General features: G+C 41.0%; 1 protein-coding gene and 1 long non-coding RNA gene across 6 annotated transcripts in view; one reads left to right on the top strand and one right to left on the bottom strand.

Moving 5' to 3' along the window:
- LOC110952787 (cGMP-inhibited 3',5'-cyclic phosphodiesterase 3A) overlaps positions 1–13,687 on the bottom strand; it is a 77,263-nt gene extending 63,576 nt beyond the window's left edge. For 4 of the 5 annotated variants that reach the window (XM_022196511.2, XM_051952169.1, XM_051952170.1 and 1 more), the window contains exon 1: positions 12,770–13,687. In XM_022196511.2, coding sequence (XP_022052203.2) covers positions 12,770–13,687 — 918 coding nt within the window. The remainder of the gene's footprint in view (positions 1–12,769) is intronic. The other variant, XM_051952171.1, reaches the window with a different exon arrangement.
- Positions 13,665–19,129, top strand: LOC110952788 (uncharacterized). Its single transcript, XR_002595824.2, has 2 exons — positions 13,665–13,786; positions 13,885–19,129. It is a non-coding gene; the product is annotated as an uncharacterized LOC110952788 (long non-coding RNA).
- Positions 19,130–19,570: the final 441 nt, after the last annotated feature.

Genomic DNA, 19,570 nt, shown 5'->3' with positions numbered 1-19,570 from the left:
CTGTCTCCAGGCAATGCAGCAACAAATCAATGAGACCTCGCCTGGCCAGTCCGCTGGACCACGTGTGTGTATATTAGCAGCTGGTCACAGCGTATAGAAAAGTCGAGCTGTAGAAGTGGAGGCGGACACCGCTTCACCGTACTCAGGGTGCGAACAGAAATTTTAGAAGATAGACTGAGGACAAGGCATAGCTGCTGCCTTCGTCTCACCGATTCTCTCACAACTGAACTGAGAGTCACACTTTCAAACTGAATAATACAGTGAGGAGCTGAGCCCTTGTAAGTGTGGGAATGTCTTGGGGCCTTTTGGATGTCTTGTCCTCCCCATGTACCTAACAAGTGAATGTCAGCTTGAGACAACATTCACTTCAAAAACAAATTAAACATTTACTGTGCTTAGCACATCCACAGAAAAAGAAGTTCCTCTAAACTTCTTCTAGTGTCTTGTATTAATAAATGATAATGCACAAACTTCCATGCATATAAACATCTAATCATTTAACAAGGATGCTCATGAAGCCAAATATATGAAACTGACAGACAGATTGAAAATCTCTGTCTTTTTTCTCCATTTACAGCTATTTTTAATTAATGAAAATAACTTATTTCCTTCAGCTGACCATTACCAGCTTCTGTTTGCAGAGTGGAGTAAAAAAAATGTGACCGAACTCGTCCAAAAATGGCCTTAAACTGAGCATCAAAGGCAGCATTCCAGCACTGGTATTTGTTCATACATGCTGTGTCCATAAAAACCTCAATCATATAGACACAGAGTACCATCCCTGAAATTCTGCACAGAGCTACACATATACATTGCACTTTTAATATCTGACTAATTGAAAGTGACTGGGAAAAAGCAACCCTTAACCCAAACCCTAAGGCTCCTGCCACTGCAAGGGGTGAAATAGCCCGTCTGACAGACAGATGTACAGACAGACTTTTTTTTCCTCTCCAACGTATTTAGAGAGCAAAACATAGCATTGAGCAGGGAACAGCAGAAGCCTTGTTGGCTGCAGGGACAGACAGGCTCATGGCGAGCCAGTGAGGCAGTGGGCTGGACGGACAGGGAGGCTCACCAGGCAGAGGTTACAATAATACACTTCCTTGCACCTCTGCACTGAGCTACAGACACATGCAGCCTGCTAACTCAACTGCAAGACGTTCAATTCCAGAGGATTTTATTACAAAGTTAGAGCCTGACCAAGCTTCAGTTCCAGTGAACTTTGTAATCAAGAATTTAAACCATACAACATTAAAATACTGGTTATCCAAGGATATTTGCTCTTACAAACACTGTTTTCTAACATGTTTAAAAGAATATATCTGAGTGTACTTTGCAGTGGTGGAATGTAACTCAGTAAGTTTTCTCAGCTAATGTTCTTAACAGTTTGAGCTACTTGCAATTTCCATTTCCTTAAATGTAACACTTCTAGTCAACTATACCGGGCTTTGCAAAAGTTCTGTTACACGGTTTCATGATCTTTAGAGACGTTTACATGTCGGAGTGAAAAATCCCATTAAATAAACTGAAAGTTCTACCTTATAGGCAGGTGTCATTAATACAGTTTTTTTCTCCGGTGAAGTAGTATCAAGATGGAAGTCAAAAGAGTTGAGATATCTGCTCTCCTTCATGCTGGCCACAACAAGTCTGACAGAGCCAAGCAGCTGAACATCAGCCGGATGACTGTCCACAGAGTCGCGGAGAGGCTCAAGAATGGTGAAGATCTTTCAGTGATCTTTCAAGAATGGTGAAGACCTGAAAGATCTTCACCATTCTTTAGCCTCTCCGCAACTCTGTGGACGGTCATCCGGCTGATGTTCAGCACAAAGGAGAGCAGATATCTCAACTCTTTTGACTTCCATCTTGATACAACTTCACCGGAGAAAAAAATTTGTATTAAGGACACCTGCCTATAAGGTAGAACTTTCAGTTTATTTAATGGAATTTTTCACTCCGAAATGTAAACGTCTCTAAAGATCATGAAACGAAGTGTAACAGAACTTTTGCAAAGCCCGGTATTTAATTGGCAGCCAGGATTTTGTAAATAAATGTGCAAATTAAACTAACTTAAAGTAAATAACAGGTTAGAAAATAAGCCAAACCTCAAAACCCCAAATGCTTCTTAAATATAGCGGAATTATTCATATTAATCATATCATAAAATATACACAAACACACATATATAAATCTGTCAGGGGCCATTTTAACACCATAAGGTAAGAATGGATGAATAATTCAGACCCTTACGTGAAATGATTGAAAAACTACAAAAGTATGACTAACAGGATTTACTTAAAGCATCAAAAATACTGTACAGTTTTATGTACAGATCTTGGAACCCCTTGGGCAACTTCCATACAATACTTTCTTGATTTTAGACGGGAAACAAACTAAGTACAAAAATTTAAAATATCAATTAATTAAAAAGAAAATCTTCAAATAATTATGAACTTTAATGAACACTACATTTGAATCTGTTAACATAAAAATAAGGATAAAAATGATCTGTATTTTGCTTTTGTTTGGCACCCTGGCTATTTCTGCAGGGTTAGAACTTCATTAACTCGTTAGGACTTGACTGCCTCTTTTGGACTTCTAACTCAGGTGAAGAAGTGTCTTTAGGAATCGTCAGCTGATGACACTTTCAGAGCTGATAAATTCTCTCGCTCTTCGTGGTAACACTCAGCAACCAGAGGCTTCTCCTGACTGAGGCTCTGAGAATTAAGATAACTGAGAGGCTATAAAAAGATATCAAAGCACCTGATATCAGACCAGCTAGCAGATTCCACTGTCCACCCTTCTGCTTTTAAAGTTCACGAACTAAAAACTAACAGCGCTTTAACATTTGCTGAAGGACTCATTGTTCATTTCTCTTAGCTGCAATGGTAATATTTACCTTTCACACATTAAAAAAAAACTGTAAAATATGTCATGTCTCCATTTGTATCCTAAACTTTTGCATAGATCTGCATTGCAGGATCTTACTCTATTCATATTACTGACATGTTCATATGAAAGAAGCGTTCTAACACTGTAGCTGGGTGCGATGGATCTCATTTAAACAGCTTCTGAATATTGTTTTACTAAAAAAAGCGTCACCTTTCATAAACTGATGACTTCATTCATAATGTCATAAATCAAAATTATTAACTAAAACAATCAGATAAATAGAGCTGAGTAAACAAAGTAGAATACTTCCTTCTGAACTGTGGTGGAGCAGTAGTATAAAGCAGCATAAAACTTAAACAGTCAAACTACCTCTAGTTTGTACTCAAGCAAAGAATTTAAATAAAAACACTTTAACTTTCAATCTCAGCTGCATGTATGAATTAAAAAACTTTACATTTACCTCTGTAAAGGATCCGAATACTTCTTCAACCACTGGTATTTGGAAATAATCTACAGCAGGCCTGTGGTGAAATGGAGAGGCTGGAATGTTTAGGGGACAAGTTATGCTGCAATTAAATAAAAGATCTGCAAAGCTCTGTCGTTTGAAACCGTAAGAAACTAACCTGGCAGGGCGATTACTAAATACAGTCATCTATCACTGAAAAACGCCCCCCTTGTCATGCTCTTGAAATATATAATCAATTAATAGCTGACTATGTTTGGATTTATTGGACAGCCCCAGTCAGAAGGGTTCAAAATGTTCCTGCTTGTTAAATGAATCATGGCAGCGGCAGCAGCGGCGGCGGCCCGCTCTGTTTCGAACGCAGACACAATGGCCACACTGGACCAGAGGGATTAACTGAACTTCCTCTCTGAACCCAGATACAGATGAAAGCCCATGAGATCAATTCATTGTTAGGACGCTGCTGTCCGAAATTGTGAGCACTCCGAGCGGGGAAATTAACAGTCATTTCTTCCATTTGTTTTTCCACACATTCTATTGACTGCAGTTATTTAGGACTATCCCCCCCCCCCCCCCCCGGTCTCTGTGCTTTAACCTCCCGCTCATGAACATGCACGCACACACACTTGAGCACACACTTCCCGGGGCAATGTGAGAGTGTCTATTCATTCAGCAGAGTCCCGCTGCACACCTGGTGACAGCCCAGGATGGTGGTGTTGGCTCGGGTCACGGTGGGGGGGGGGGGGAGGCAACGTGCAGAGGCCCACAGCTCTGTCCTTCAGGCTCCGCTCAACCTGCACATTCCAGTTCATATAGCAGCGGGGCGAAGGCAGGAATGTCCCGTCATGTAAGGGACCAGTGTCTTAAAGATGGGCTCCTCGTGTGATTGAAAAGGTCCCTCAGACGATACACAGATGAGGTGTTGCGTTCAGTTCCCAAACTGATGCTGCCATGCACTGCAAAAACTCAAAATCTTACCAAGTCTGTCTGTCTTATTTTTAGTCAAAACGTCTCATCCTACTTGATTTAAGATAAATTCACTTAACAAGTGACATTTCAGCAAGATGGAGGGACTTATTTTAGGACAATGCACCATAAATATCTTGTTAAGTCAAATAATATTGAAATTGTCGTCCTGGGGGTCAAATTGACCCGTTTTAAAGTTTAAAAATGTAGAAAAAAATATATATCTTCACAGTGAAAACTTCGACGTTTTCAAAATGTTTTGGGAAATTTTTGCACATTTTTTGGTGGAAAGAAAGAAATGTTAAAAAAAAATGTTTCTTTAAGAACATTCTGAAAAAAATCAACCAAAATCCAGCGATTTTCGCTGGATTTTGGTTGATTTTTTCTGAATGTTCTTAAAGAAAATAGTTGAACTTTTACTGATATGTATGAAATCACTTTAGACATTTTTTAGGATTTTTTGGAAGGTTTTTATCCATTTTTTGAAAATATTTACAATTTTACATTTTTTTATTTTATTTCTTGCCAAATGTGGGGATTGTTATTAACAAAACTTTTAAAGGAAACTTTTAAGGTATTTTTTTCCTGAAGATTTTGCAAATTTTTATAAATTTGGGGAATTTTTTGATGAATTTCTGGATTCTTTTTTAGACAAGGCAACAATAGTTTTTGGTGCCGTAAATGAGGACAACAGGAGGGTTAAGACACCTAAGCTTGACAGTCCTGATAAAATACAGCATAAAATAAGTTTTCCCTGCCATTTTTAAGATCTCAATATTCTAAATATCAAATCTTATTTCAAGAAATCTTACCAAGCTGTTTTTCACTTGTTCTATTAGCCGATTTTTTCACTTATTTCAAGGCCAAAGTTCTTTGAAATAACTTTTTTTTCTTGTTTTGAGAAGGCATTTTTTCTAGTGTGCCAGATATGCACTAACACCTATGATTCATATTTAATCATTTTTGTGGTTTTAATTAATTCTTCCCCTAATTTTAGACAATTCTGGATTTAGAGAAACCTCACAAATGACTGCCTTGTGTTTAGATGTTAAGGGTTTATCTTCTTTTGCTTCGTAGAAAGGGGCTTGCTAGAAAACAATGCTCATATATCTCAAAATATTATCCACGAAACTACCAAATTGGTATCAGCACTAAAACTCGGCCTTACGTGGATCTCCTCATGTGACCGCAAAGGCCTACAGAGCTCCAGTGCTGTTCAACCCTGGCGGCAATGTTAGCGACGTTAGCCAGAAAAGCAGCCACCATCAGCCACGGAGAAAGTACCACAACGTTGAGTCTCGCAAAAGGACCCACCATAAAAATTTCACGACCGTGTTTTGAAACTGGGATAAACAATACTTCTATACTGGAATATTCTGTCAGAAGAGATTTCCTGTAGTCCCTGTGTGTATTGTTTGCTTTTGTAGTTTCTGTGGTGTTCTGCTTATTATTTTTGTGTTTGGACAGTTTCCAAAGTTTTCTACAGTTGACTGTTGCCTGTTTGTTCATTTGCCTGCTCTTATGTCTTATCAGAACACTGAACATTATTAGTAATGTTGAAACTTTGCGTTCCATAAAAGTTTAAATGTTACTATTGGGAGTTAGTGCTGTTACTAGCATTTTTTTGGGGGGAAATAATAACAGAGGAAAGTCAGCTGTTCATAGTGGACAGAAGATCCTTGAAACTTTTAAATACCACATCCTGTCCTAGCTTTGTTTATTTATATATTGATTACAAATGCCATGATTTCACCAATGAATAATGCCACAGCAAGAAAAAAAATGTTCTGGTTTCTACCAGGGTTCTGTGAGGAAAAGAATATGTTTTTATATCTCAAAACAAATGATCAACACTGATACTATTATGGTAACGATCACAAACCTCACGATAGTATTAGCAATGATGTATTTCAAAAAATATCCAGCCCTAATCACACTTACACCTACTGTATCATTCACATGTGCAAGTGCACCCAGTTGTCCACATACAAGCTCACACACACTCTCTATCATTGCCTCACGCACAAACATACTGATGCCGGAGCACAGACACCCACTTACTCTACTCATACACACATTTGTGCCAGGAACATTCTGTTCACCTCCATTACCGAAATAGTCGATCTCTTATGGTAACACTGAAAACTTGAGTGACATAATTACCTCAGTCTAGAACAGACAGCAGAAGAAAGTACAGGACGTAATCTACCCTTCAACACACACGAAAAAATCCATAATTGGCTTCAGATTCGGCCATTCTATTCAAATGTGATGCAGTTATTAGGAACCTGAGGTGTTAATATGTGTGATGTGTGTTAGGACTGGAGGCCTGCGCCTGTCTAGCAGTTCCAGCTGCGTTGGGTTGTGTCTGTGGTTAGAGGCCCTCCATGTTTCTCAGAGCGGATTCAACCTCTCAGCCGGCAGCAGCTGGCAGCCATCAAGCTGCTGGCACCACACACACACACACACACACACACACACACGCTCGCACAGACGTCCGCAATTTCCATAGTAATCAGTCGGGAACCAAAGCGTGGTCGTGCCAGGGGTAGGAAGAGAGTGAAGACGGGTATTCAGTTCAGTCTTGGACCTCTGGCTTGGTTGGCTGAGGTGATCAGAGATAAAGAGAGAAAGAATCAGGATATGAGCTACTCTTGTTGCTGTAAATGAAGGTAATGAAAGAAGTGGACACAGCTGGGTGAGCCATGTAATGTAGACTTTAAAAAAATTCTGCTTTATCACAATGTGGGTCTAATTGTCGTAGTTTTGGTCATCATTACTATCGATAATATTAACTGTGTTCTCACTGGGATGTAGGAACATGGAAATATCTCTAAATACAGTTCAGATGGAGCCAAAATGAGGTACAGGTTTTATAGGAAGAGGTCCACATTTTGGGAAATACATTTATTGATGAGGCAAGAGTTGGCCGAGAAGATTGATATTACGTCTAATCACACGTGTGAAGGATAAATATGTGGTACAGCAAGATTTCAGTTTACGTCACTGAGAAAAATGACTGTTAGTAGGTGGACACAGCTAGCCTGGATCTCTTGAAAAGTACAAAAATAGTCTATTGATAACTCTTGATCTCGTTCATTAATGCACTGTATTTTGTTACACTGTTGCAGATATTTTAAAGCTGGGAAAGAGAAAGCTCGCAGCTTTCATGCTAAGAAAATCCTTTCATTCAGAGACTTCATATTTATCATAGGCAAGACAAGACAAACTTCTCATGTAAGTCTCAGATTTTTTAATTTTTTGCAAATCGAACATTTTCCTCTACATTGTGCCTCTCATCTACACGCAAATCCACATAAGTGTATATTTAAGATTCCAGAAAACTGGGGCCGCCACGCCTTAATTTGTGCATGCACAGTTCTGCTTTGTATAATGAGCATGAAATAACAATAACAGTGGTGCATGTATAGCATTTTCCTTACATTTGGTTAGCACTAAGCTTACCGGATTCATACTTTAAATGTCAGCAGAAGCAACAAAACTACAGAATGTTCTGCTCTGGCGTTTGCCATGTTGTTAATGCAGACAGGTTCCAGCTTTTATAGTAGAAAAGTATCCCTATTTGTGTAGACAAACTGCATTAGCAAAAATGTTTTCCCTCTAAATGTTCAACTATTCCTTTAAACAACAGAAGACAGAGGCAAATAATAATAGTATTACCCAGACTGTGCATTGTTAACTTTAATCCCAGTTTACAAGCTCAGCTTTGACCTGCTGTGTGTTCCTCCGTTTTCCTGCACAGTGACGGATTATTACCAGCTTTAAAGGTGCATTGACTTTTGGCTTTAACCTGAAATGAAGTGCTTTAGATAATCTGGCTTCACGTTTGGTTTCATTTTTAGTCCTGTATATGTAAAGAAACTGAATGAGAAACAATTGTTTGAGTTCTTGGCCTGACGGACTTTGTAATAATGTCGTCACTGTGTTATCAAATTTCAACAATCACTTCAGTGGCTCCACTGTTGCTGTAAGTGATTGAAATGGAAGTGAAAATCATGAAAATTATGAAAACAAGATCCAGGTTACAATAATCCCAAATTAACCTTTAAACATCGGGGAGCTGACCGTTGCAATACAGGCCAAAACCTCAGAGTGATGTGGCTTTACGCCGTGCAGCCAACATGGCAGAAGTGACACCGACAGTTCTGGAGCAGTTTGCATGCTAAAAGTTGCTACGCTGCATCCGTCAAATGCCAGACTCTTCCTCCGTTTAGGGGGGTAAGAGTAAGCCTGCTGTTTTGCCTGGCTACTAAGCAAAACCTCGAATGACCTACTTTCATTCCTACCCCAATTTCTCCACCCCTTGCCTCCTCCTCACACACGCACAGCGCAGCTAATACACTGGACTGAATGGGGATTGAAAGTGTGAAGTGGATCGCCCAATCACAAGACACACAGTCCCATGCTGATATGAGCTTCCTTTCCAAGTGCACAGGGAGGTTTTCAATGAGACCGTTTCTAGCCCAGAGGGCAGTTCAGTCACACACAAAAAATAGAAAAAAGTATAAAAACATCATATCCCATGAGGCTATGTGTTTAGAATACAAACAAGCTGCTTGGGATGAGAGTGTGTTCGGGTAAATCACTGGCCTGCAGGCTATCACCAACCTCCTCCATCCCAAACACAATTCAATTACGCATGGAACAGCAAAAATAGAGCAACAAGAAACATTTACAACAGTAATTGTGTTTGGATCCCTTTCCACAGGAAGTCATTATCATAGATTTTAAGAATATCTTTAACATCCAAGTTAAGAAAGAATTTCCTCCTCTGGTTGGGATAATATTGTTGTTGGTGTCAGTGAGAGGACAGAGTGCTGTGGAGAGGGGTGGAGTTACTGGGCGAAGAGGGAGTGGCTTCAAGTACCTCATAAAGAGAATCCTCTAAAAAGCAGCTCACTCCCACTCACGGCCTAATCAGTTGTGCTCAAACTTTGCAGCTCAGGTAGTTAAAAACATTCGATGTGTGCTGGAAACACGGCAGACTCCTTTCCTCTACAGGGAAAGTTCGGTGACAGCGCTGATGTCTGCAGTAGGAGAGCCTTGGACTCAAATTTCCATACATGCTGTGAAAAGCGATCCACACCACAAGTCCACACCTCGTCCTCCAGTTCAATATCCCCAGCTGGAATACAGAAGACTGGCTTGTCATTTCATATTAACCCAAGAAAGAAGAACTATCCTGCAGAGGCCCCACGCTAACCGCTATCAAATCAGCTGATAATGACTTTCTTGTATTACGCCCGTGATGGGGAGGACAACCCCAGCATTGCAAAATGCACCTATTTTGTGAGCTGATAGATGCTGGCAGCCAATTTGTAATCAAAAGGAGGGAAAATGACTGTTTATTAAATCTCGAGTTGTGCAGATTTAAGCACAGCCTCAGAGCATGGCTTTGGCAAAGCGGCGGAGGGCAACATGTCAGCTTTAAGACTTCTGAGGAAGAAGAGGCAGAGAGAGATTCCTCTTTGCTCTATTTATTTTTGGAATAAACTGTTTTTACACAGTAACTATCAATCTGAAGAGCTTTTTTTGAAAAAAATAAAACTCTGTGGGAGAAAAACAAAGTTAAGTATCGAATGTAAGCCTCCATTTAGCCTCACCCTATCCTTCAAACACTTCAGATGCACAGCAGTAATATAAACATCATCGGGTCAACAAAGTGCAGCTCTTCTTTAAAACATCATAACTCTATAAAACACAGCTAAAGGGTGAACTGTTAAAACATCAACCAACCTCTTAGGTGATCTAACAAACAGCCCGCTAGAAAATTATAGCCTTGCTGCTGTTGGCCAGTAAACCTGTATTTGTACATTCAGACAGAACCAGTAAGACACTTTATAATGTTGGACATCTCCTCTGTTCCCATCGCCATGTGGTGGTTGCATTGTGCCCCCAAAAGTGTGCCTGACCCCCCTCAGGGAGGCCAGAGTGCAGTATGAGTGAGGTGATGACTGGTGTGGATCAGCATGGGCTTGTTTACACATTACAGACCACACAGACAAGACACGGTTAAGACAGCATATGCACGCCATGTGTGTCTCAATTACAGGCAGGCCTTGACTGGTCAACTGCTTAGCAGCACCATCAGTCATGAAAGGGAATCACTCAGGTTTTGTTACAGAAACTCTGATATATTCTTAACTTTTCCATCTTGGTGCAGTCAGTGCAGCCTGCTGTCTTCACGTCCCACAACAAAAAGCTGTAATTGAGATCATCTTTCAGCAGAGGGCTCCAGCCTGGCCGAGGTGACAGCAGAGCAGAGTCACAGATGCTGGAAATGTCTGCGCTGTTGCATGATAGTCTGCTGTGTTTGTCTACTGGTTCCATCCTGCTCAGCTTTTATTGGGACACTGCTGCAAGAAAAAACACAATCTAAAGCAGACCAAAGCGTGTTAATTGCCACAGTTGCATCCATGAGAGCTGTTTACGACTAATGTCTTGATTTTAGTGCTGCTTTTATTGTTCTCTAACTAACTCCATCTTGAATCCCTTAAAGTAATGGAGTCTGAATCCAAACATAATGGTATGCATCCTCTTTTTGTTTTTGACACATTTGGTGTCTTTGCAACAGTACATTGACTGTGACTTTATTACAGTTTAGCTTTCTAGTGTCTGGATTACTACTGCTGCTGCTGCGCGGAGTGAAAAAATAAGATTGTTTAACTTTTGCCTATATTCTATTTCCTTTTAATTTATAATGGAAGATCACAAAGTGTGAATCTATACTTTGCAGGTATATGCAAATTTTTAGTGCAACAAAGAAACGATCTAAAAAATATATTGTATAGTGAATGAACTACTTTCTTTGTATTTTTGCAAAATTTTTTCCATCATTTGCAGGAGCGTATGAAAAATCCAATATTTTTGCACATGCGTGTTCACAGCCACAAAGTAACTATTCAATGTTAACTATATAGCCAGCTATTTATCAGCTCACCGCTCAATGAAAAACGTAAATACATTCGCACTCCATTAGTGCACCAAAGCAACTGCTGCATATCAAATTAATAAAGATGGACACTTGAATAAGCCTCAGCTGCAACATCAAACCTAAGCTCAGAAAAAAAGTGTAAACTGTAAAATATCTGAGAGTCTTTTCATATCCGATTTGTGTACCAAATGTGTTCGTGTATGACCACAAAGAAAAACAAACAAACACACTACAACGCTAACTAGCCCTGAGAGATGAGGGCATCTTTCAAGTGGCCGGGGCGACAGGGCAGCCTCTCATCTCCCAACCCAACCACACTCACAGGTCACAACGAGTGCTTTGATCGCTCCAGAAGTCTGTTTCCCATCCACATGCTCAGCATGATCATTGATTTTCCATGAGAAGGGGCTGAGAAGCTGACATGAGTCTGTTTGAGTGGAGCCCCCACTTCTCCCTTTAACACAGGTATGCATGTGTATCAGTATCGGAGGAGGTTTAAAAGCCAGTGCTACTACATTCCTGAGGTTTAAGGACAGCAAGCCTCGATAAGTGATGAGAAGCAAGTGGCATTTAAGTCCAGGGCAGAAAAGCAGTGGCTCAGAGATCATCTGGGGGAAAATATTTGACATAAATAATTAGGGATGACATGAATCACTGACATTGTGTCCTCAGCTTGCCTTTCTCATAAGCACTTGAAAGCTCTCTTTCAAAAATAGCCTCTCTTTAGTAACAAAATGCCAAATTTGGTGCTTTATTTTCAAATGACAACAGAAAGCATGGCATTAAACCATAGGCCTGTGTGCATGACTGTTTTTTCCCCCCACAAACATCACCTTGGTCTGAAGCTTGCAACATTTTCAGAAGAAAATGTGGGAAATTTGGCTTAATTGATCACCACTTTTGTAAAATACATTGTATTCATTTGTATTGTTAAAAAGGAATTCTAGTCCGTAATTATTAAATAAATGTCAATGTGGTGATAAAATCGACAAAAAATATGTTCATTAGTATCGTTTTTTTTCTCCTGGAAATAGTGGCAACGGGCTAATGACAAGATATCAGTCCAAAGATGGTTTGTGCAGATTAGATGAGATCAAAGTGTAATATGAACAGTGCAGTATATTCAACAGAGGCACAGCATGTAAGCACATAATAATAATAATAATAATAATAATAATAATTTTGATATAAGAATGTTATTCTAATTGTTCTTAATATATTTGCTGTTTGAATTATTGTTGTTGTGTTGTGACATCTGAGCCTTTCTACTAAAAATGTGAACTCTCAGCACTACATGACCTCCTCAGCGTCCACAGCAACAATAAAATAATACTGAAAATTACAATCAGACTCATAAAAGGCCCACAGTCTTCATTTTATTGCCACTGCACTGCTCCCTGCTTTCCTCCTTTCGCCACAAAACCCAAAATTCGTCATGGGAAGAAGAAGAAAACAAGGCAGAAATAGAAAAGTTGAACGGGACAGAAACTTCTTACCTGGTCCCTCTGGATGCATGGCAGAGAGGTCCGGCGATGTGACTTACTGTTGGACTGACTGTGTGCCATGTCTGAGGCTATCACAGAACTGGACCTCCTGCGCCTTTTAAATACAGGGATCTCTTCCCTGGCTCCAGTCACGGGGGTGCAGCCCTCCTTGTGTCTCCCTTGGTTGGGAAGGAGCTTGTCAGCATACCTCGCCAGCAGGATGCCCAGCACTCCAACCAGGTACGCTACGTACGGTCTCCAAGCGGCCCGCACTTTGTGCAGCGAGAAGAGCGAGATAGTCCTGACCACACTGATGAAAACGATCACCGAAATGCCCTGATTCAGCCGCGCTACCATGAGTGCGCCGGTGGCCACGCAGATGAGCACAACCACGGCCGCTGTGGTGAAGGAGAGCAGCTGCTCATCTGTCCCGTCCAGAAGCGAGCACGCCGCGACTTCGCCCAGGTGGCACAAGGTTAGGAGGGAGAGGGCGGTCTGGATTAGAACCCCGCCGCGGATTAAGTACACACCGACCCAGAAGAAGGCACATAGGAGGGTGAACAATGGCGAAAGCACACTCCAGCAAGTTTGCAACAGCTCCGCCGAGCAGCTCCAAACCAAGTGAAAGGGAGACGATGAATGCGGGAGTGTGCTGTCAGCGCTGCCGCCGCCTTCAGCTCTCCAGTCTGCACATTTGACCAACAGAGCGAGAAAAACCGAAAGCGACCCCACGCACACCGCGCTCCGGAGTCTCTGGGAACTCCATATTTTTGTGAACATTAGCCTCACCCACGACTCATAGTCCCGGTCACGGCACAGTGGGATGACACATGTTTTCACATAACCATTGCGATCCGGTGCGCTGAAGCTTTTTTCATGAGTGCTACTCTGCGCACCGGTGCCGTGAGCTTCTGCAGGCATCGCCATCATTCATGGCAGATATGAAGTATGAGGAAGTCTATAATGCATCTATAGCAGTGTGGTGGTGGGACAGGACATGAGTTAGTGACAGAACAAACATCATTTATTGTAAGCACAATGAGAAAGCGCCGCCAATACGCACATATGCCTCTCCATTTACGCATGGAGAGGTGCTCTCAGTGAATGCATTCTCTTTGTTTTTCCAGGTGCGGGATGAGAAGCTGCTGGCCAAACAGCATCAAAGGAGCCTGGATGACAGAATAAGTCAGTTGCTTCACGGATCTAGGGCACTGTTTCCCAGCACACACACGTCCCGCTTTGCCCTCCTTTGTGGCGCGTCGTCTCTTTGACTTCTGCTGTCATTCTCTTTTGTTTTGTGGCTCCACGGCCCGGTCCGTGCAGCAGCAGCAGCAGCAGCAGTAGCAGTCCTTGCAAAACATCAGTCCCGTTCCGAGAACCTTCAGCCATAAACCATTGGTTTGACCACTTCCCGGTTTCTCCCTGAAACAGTCGAATCTCCCGGTACTTTCGAGGATAAAAGCTGCTGAGGAATTTAAGCTGTTTCACTGAGTGTCCGCAGGGTTGTTGCTGGGCGTTTGGAGGGGCAAATCCGGAGTGTTTGTCACCAGCTCTCCAACCAGCCGTGAGTCTCAGCTCATTCACACCCCCGAGTTTCCTCTACTCCACACAGGGAGCAGAGATTGCAGCAGCAGTGAAACCCCCAAATCCTGTTCAGCCAGCCCAGCAGGCGTTGTCCTCACTAGATCTGGCTTCTGTTTGGATTTTTCATTCTGTTTGAAATATTTTGTTGTACTTTTTTGGCAGATATTTTTGTATGTATGTATGTATGCATAAAAATATTTACTTTTATGCTTTTTTATTTAAACAGCAGAAAAAAAAGGGACTGAATAAAAGAGAGTTGCCCAAAATCTTCCTTGAGATCCTCTCTGAGTGAAATCAGCATGGTGTATTTAGCAACAGACAGTTGAGGCCGTGATACACATTCTGATTTGTGGTTTTGGTGTAGCACTTGCGCAGGGTTACCAAGTCGACCTCAGGGCTCCAAACTGCCTTGACATCAATTCATTTTTAATTGAGGAGAAGTGTGTGGATGCTGACGAGAGAAATGGGAGCTCTGCTTGTGGAATGTTTCTCGGTGAAATTCCCAGAATAGTCCTGTGATTGCCCTCTAGCTTGACTCCTAATGTCCCCCGCTCCGCCAGATCATTGAAATATTTATCCCATCATCCCACTTTAAGTGTCACTGATGATATATTGCGTCACGGTGGAGGGTTTGCATCAATGTTTCAGCTCAGATCTTCTGGGCGCATAAGTACATGTGTTCACAGCTCAGCAGGCACATGTGTGCTCCCTCAAATGCCCACGTAATGTTCTCGTGGGATCGCACCTCTTGGCATCAAGTGAATAGATGCAACATATGTAAATCCACAGCAGAGCGTGCACACATGTAACCTCACTCACGTTTATTGCTGCACAAACAAAGAAGCTGCCGTGCGGGCAGTCGTTTTATTTGTCTCTTTCTTGCACACATACACTTTTAACCCTCAAACTTTTCAACATCTGGTCTTCTCACAGCATCTAAATGATGACAAAATGCCGTCTCTGTCATGCCATGCACTTGCGTTTACAGTCCAGTGTCCTTCCTGTTTTTTCCACCCTCAATCCTCTTTGTATCCGTGCTCACTACCAACAAACCGAGACAGGTCAGCACGATTCAATCTATCCATTGGCATATACAGGGCCCAATGTATCTCCTGTCAGCTGCGATTAGTGAGAAGCAGGGGAGGAGAAGCGCTAACAGGGAGCGATAGGAGCAGGAGGAGGCCAGGTCCTGTCCATCACCTCTCAGCACATGTTCACTCACTGAGCCAGACAGTCTTTTCAGTGCAGCTGCGGGCTCAAAGCGCGACCAGATTTTTGCGACAACATTTTTTTCCACCTTATCAGTTAAGTTGTTTCTGCTTGAGTTGAAACAATGTTGCTTTATCTGAATGGTTGCCCTCATGGATGACAGGAACAGAGACATTCCCTCTTCACAAACTGAAGATAAGAGCAAGACAAAAGAGAGAGGAACTGAAGTCATTTAGAAAACAGGGATTTGCAAGCATTCGCTCTCCTAGTAGGAACCAATGTTGGTCCTCTTTTACATTGTAGAGACAAAACCATCAGCTGAGGGGATAAAATGTTGTTCAAATAGCTATATCTCTGTGTGGTAATGACATAGAAAATGAATTTGATTATCTCAGAGGCTGGAAAATAAGAGTAAAGGCACAGTTGTGCCAGATGTGGAATCGCTGGAACAACACCTGTGTTATCAAAAGTGAAAGCCAACAGATGGACGTGCTTTCCAGTGAACTGTCAATGGCCAGGAAGAATGAAACTTTTCATAAGCGGACATCTTTCCCTCATGAAAACCCTAACATTCCGGTTCAGATGTAGTTTGTGGCAGATGAAGATGAATCGCTGCACTCCTCGGTTGTAGCATATCTATCATTACACCCAGCATCTTAGAACAAGCTCATTGTGAAATTTGCTTTCGATTGTCTCCACAAACACATCTAGAGGACATTCTGAATTACCCGGAGGAATTTTAACAACTGGGGAATGCACACGTAACCATCTTACCCTATTTGGCAATGTCACGGTCCATTGTAAAAGAGGAATCTTTTATGAGGAGCAATTCATCAGACATCTGGTTTTGATGTTGCATGGGGGGCAGTTGTCAGATGTGACCTCGCTCAGGCCTATTCCGGCCTTTGGGACTGCTGCTGACAGATCCGATGCACACTCTGGAAGCATGAATGTCCACACATCAGTTTCCTACAGAGCTGTTTTCCCTTTACACCGCTTCATTATGCAGCCTCGATACTCTCCCAGAATTCTATCTGAAGATGAACTGAGGCCATATCTTACACGTGATTTACACTTAAAGCAATTCAGGTTGTAAACAGGTTTCAATAATGCTATACATAATTATAAATAAACAGCAGATGCGTGTTTGATCACACTTTGGCGGAAATTGTAAGAAGATTTTAAAAAAAGGAGTTTAGTATTAAGCTATCAAAAGTTTTTCTCTGTGTTACACATCAAATGCAGGATGTTTCAGAGTTGAAAGTTGAAGGAACAGAAGGAAAAAAAGAAGAGTGGGCAACCGAATAGAGTGATGGAAATGAGTTTACATTCTGTTTGGCACTTAAGTGCAGAGAAAGAGATCCATCGCAGTTTGTTTACCAGCCCTCATGGGCAGCAGCTGGCTCACGGCCAACTTTCCATCGAGGTGCTGTGGACACCCATCTCCACACACACAAATGCCACCGCCACCATATACACAGACATGCACGTGCACACACTTCCTTACACAGTCATTTAAATGCCCATGTGTACACACTCAGTTGCACGAGTGCCTGCAGAACATGGCCCTTCCAGTCCGGGCACCCAACAGATCAACAGGCATCTTTTCTCTTTAGAAATATGTTTGCTGTTAACCAAACCGTAATTAGTCTGTGCTGTCTTGTATTACATAATCGGAGCAAAAATGGGGAACTTACAGCAGAGCCAAGCGCATTATGAGTCTGTGCGCTGTGATTTCAACATCTTCTAAACAATATTCCAATTGAAATCAGGAATTCATTAGAACAAGAGATGCTATAGGACGTACACATCAAGATACAAATTTATACATCCCATATAGAGCGATATAAAATACGTCAGTCAAAGATGATACATGATCATACAAAACCTTGCCTGTCACTGCATGATGTAATCCCCATCTGGCATTGGGAGAAATACATAAAAATATGTCATGTAGATCTGCCATAGTTAAGCAATTAATATTAATAATCAATTGACAGAAGAATAATCAACAGCAGTTCTGGTAAATGATTCAAAGTATTTGGTTGTGCAAAACAACAAAACAGATGGCGTCACTTTGGGTTTTGGGAAACCTTAATAGGCACTTTTACAGTTTTCTAACATTTTATGGATCGGTTACTTTCACTACAGTTTACAATTAAGTGACTACAATTAGTGCGACGGTTCAATACAGTCTAGTGTGGACAAGGAAAGGCTCTGCTGGGTCTCCAGATGTCACTGAACGCAACATACTAGTCCTGTTTCTTTGAGTGGTCATGCAGCCCTATAAACAGAGTAAGGAGGACTAGTTGGAGGCCTTGATGACCCCAGCGCTTGAACCCCAGAAGAGATGAGACGTGTTATCCTATGAAGAAGTGTGCAATACCGAAGGGTGGAGGAAGTGGTAAAGTCAGGGTGTGGAGTTTGGCTACTTTGTACAAATACCGGGCTTTAGTAGATGATTTCTAAAAGCTAGTGCAAAAACATATACGTATATTTGTAGAAAAATGGCCAAAAGCTGTTTTGGTTTTGATAGTCCTCTGATACTACATTGAACTAGTGAGACAGTTTAACTTTGAAACCTTATGTGTATGAAAGACTTACATCTTTAAAAGCAAGATCTGACAGACTTGAAAAAGTTTTTTTGTAGAAAATATGATTAAATAATTTAACGAATTAACCCTTTGATGCACAACATGGGTCAAAAGTGACCCAAATCTAATGGAAAATGTGTATCTCCTGACTCACACTGCGCATCAAATGATTTATACAATTAGAAGAGGACTGAATCAGGAGAAGTCTTTAACATGATTGGGATTATTTAATAAGTACTGTGCTGCTGTATACAATTTTCAGATTTTCTAATTTCACTGCAGAGTTTCCATTTCATACTACTTCAAAGTCATTGCATTGTAGACGGGAACATTGGAAACATTTGACTGCTATAGTAATTATTTAACTTCCAAATTAAGATATGGAAAAATGATTTAAAAGTTGCATAACCTTAATCAGTTACAGCACTAAACACAGAAGTGGTGTTCATTTAGTATTAGTACTTTTACTTCATTCTCAAAACCACAGTTTGAAATGCATGTTTTCTTTAAAAATCACCAAAATGCTAATATTTCTGATGGTCCGTCAACAGGATATCCTCTATGATGTATGGTTCCATTGAGAAAAGCAACAAAGTTTAAACTTAAAATTGTGATATTCAATCAAAATCACTTTAATCTACACATCTCATTTTAAAATTCATGAATACTAAACAGGAATTAACAAAAAAAAACACACACAAAAATTCTGCCCTCTGCAGTGCAACATGAACCCATTAGTGGCTTAGCTCTGACCAACAGTCTTGTGGCAAAAAAATCAAGGAATTTTTTTAGGCTGGACATTAGGTTGTATTTATATAGAGCTGATAGGACACAAGTGTGAAAACAAATGATGTAAACAGTAAAATATCTACAGTATGCAGAGCCACCTTTTTTTTTCCAGCAATGGTAACGCCTCTGGGCACCTGGAACAATGTTGTACACTTTAAGTCCAATTCTTGTAAAATAAATAATTGAGGAAATTCAACTTTTCTTTTTGTCTGATGTATGTAATTATAACTGTGACGGGGAACAATCATACTGAACAGAACACATTTCTGAGTTCTCTCTACTTCCAGCCATGACTGTGCTGTTTCCAAAGATGTGCAGGACTTTATTGCAGTGCAAAATGAGCCCGAGTGCAAAACACAACCAGAAACTGGTTGAAAGTTCAGAAGATTAATCAATGAATGCTTCCTCCAACTTTACATATAGTGGATAGTTACACTATTGTTTGAGGGTAGTGCTATTTTATAATCTCAATCCACCTAAATTCTCTGGCATGTCATGGTAAAATAGCTGTATGTGTCTCTATCATGTACAAACGGACAGACCATGCGCACGCTAATAGGACTCAGTTTTTGGAGAACGATGGGGAAGAATATTTAGATTGAATTAGAGGATGGGTACTTAATTCACTAGTGTGGGT

This window comes from Acanthochromis polyacanthus, chromosome 8 (assembly GCF_021347895.1).
Source record: "Acanthochromis polyacanthus isolate Apoly-LR-REF ecotype Palm Island chromosome 8, KAUST_Apoly_ChrSc, whole genome shotgun sequence".
Classification (NCBI taxonomy): domain Eukaryota; kingdom Metazoa; phylum Chordata; class Actinopteri; family Pomacentridae; genus Acanthochromis; species Acanthochromis polyacanthus.
The sequence above is the reverse complement of the archived record's forward strand: the minus strand, read 5'-3'. Positions and strand labels throughout refer to the sequence as shown.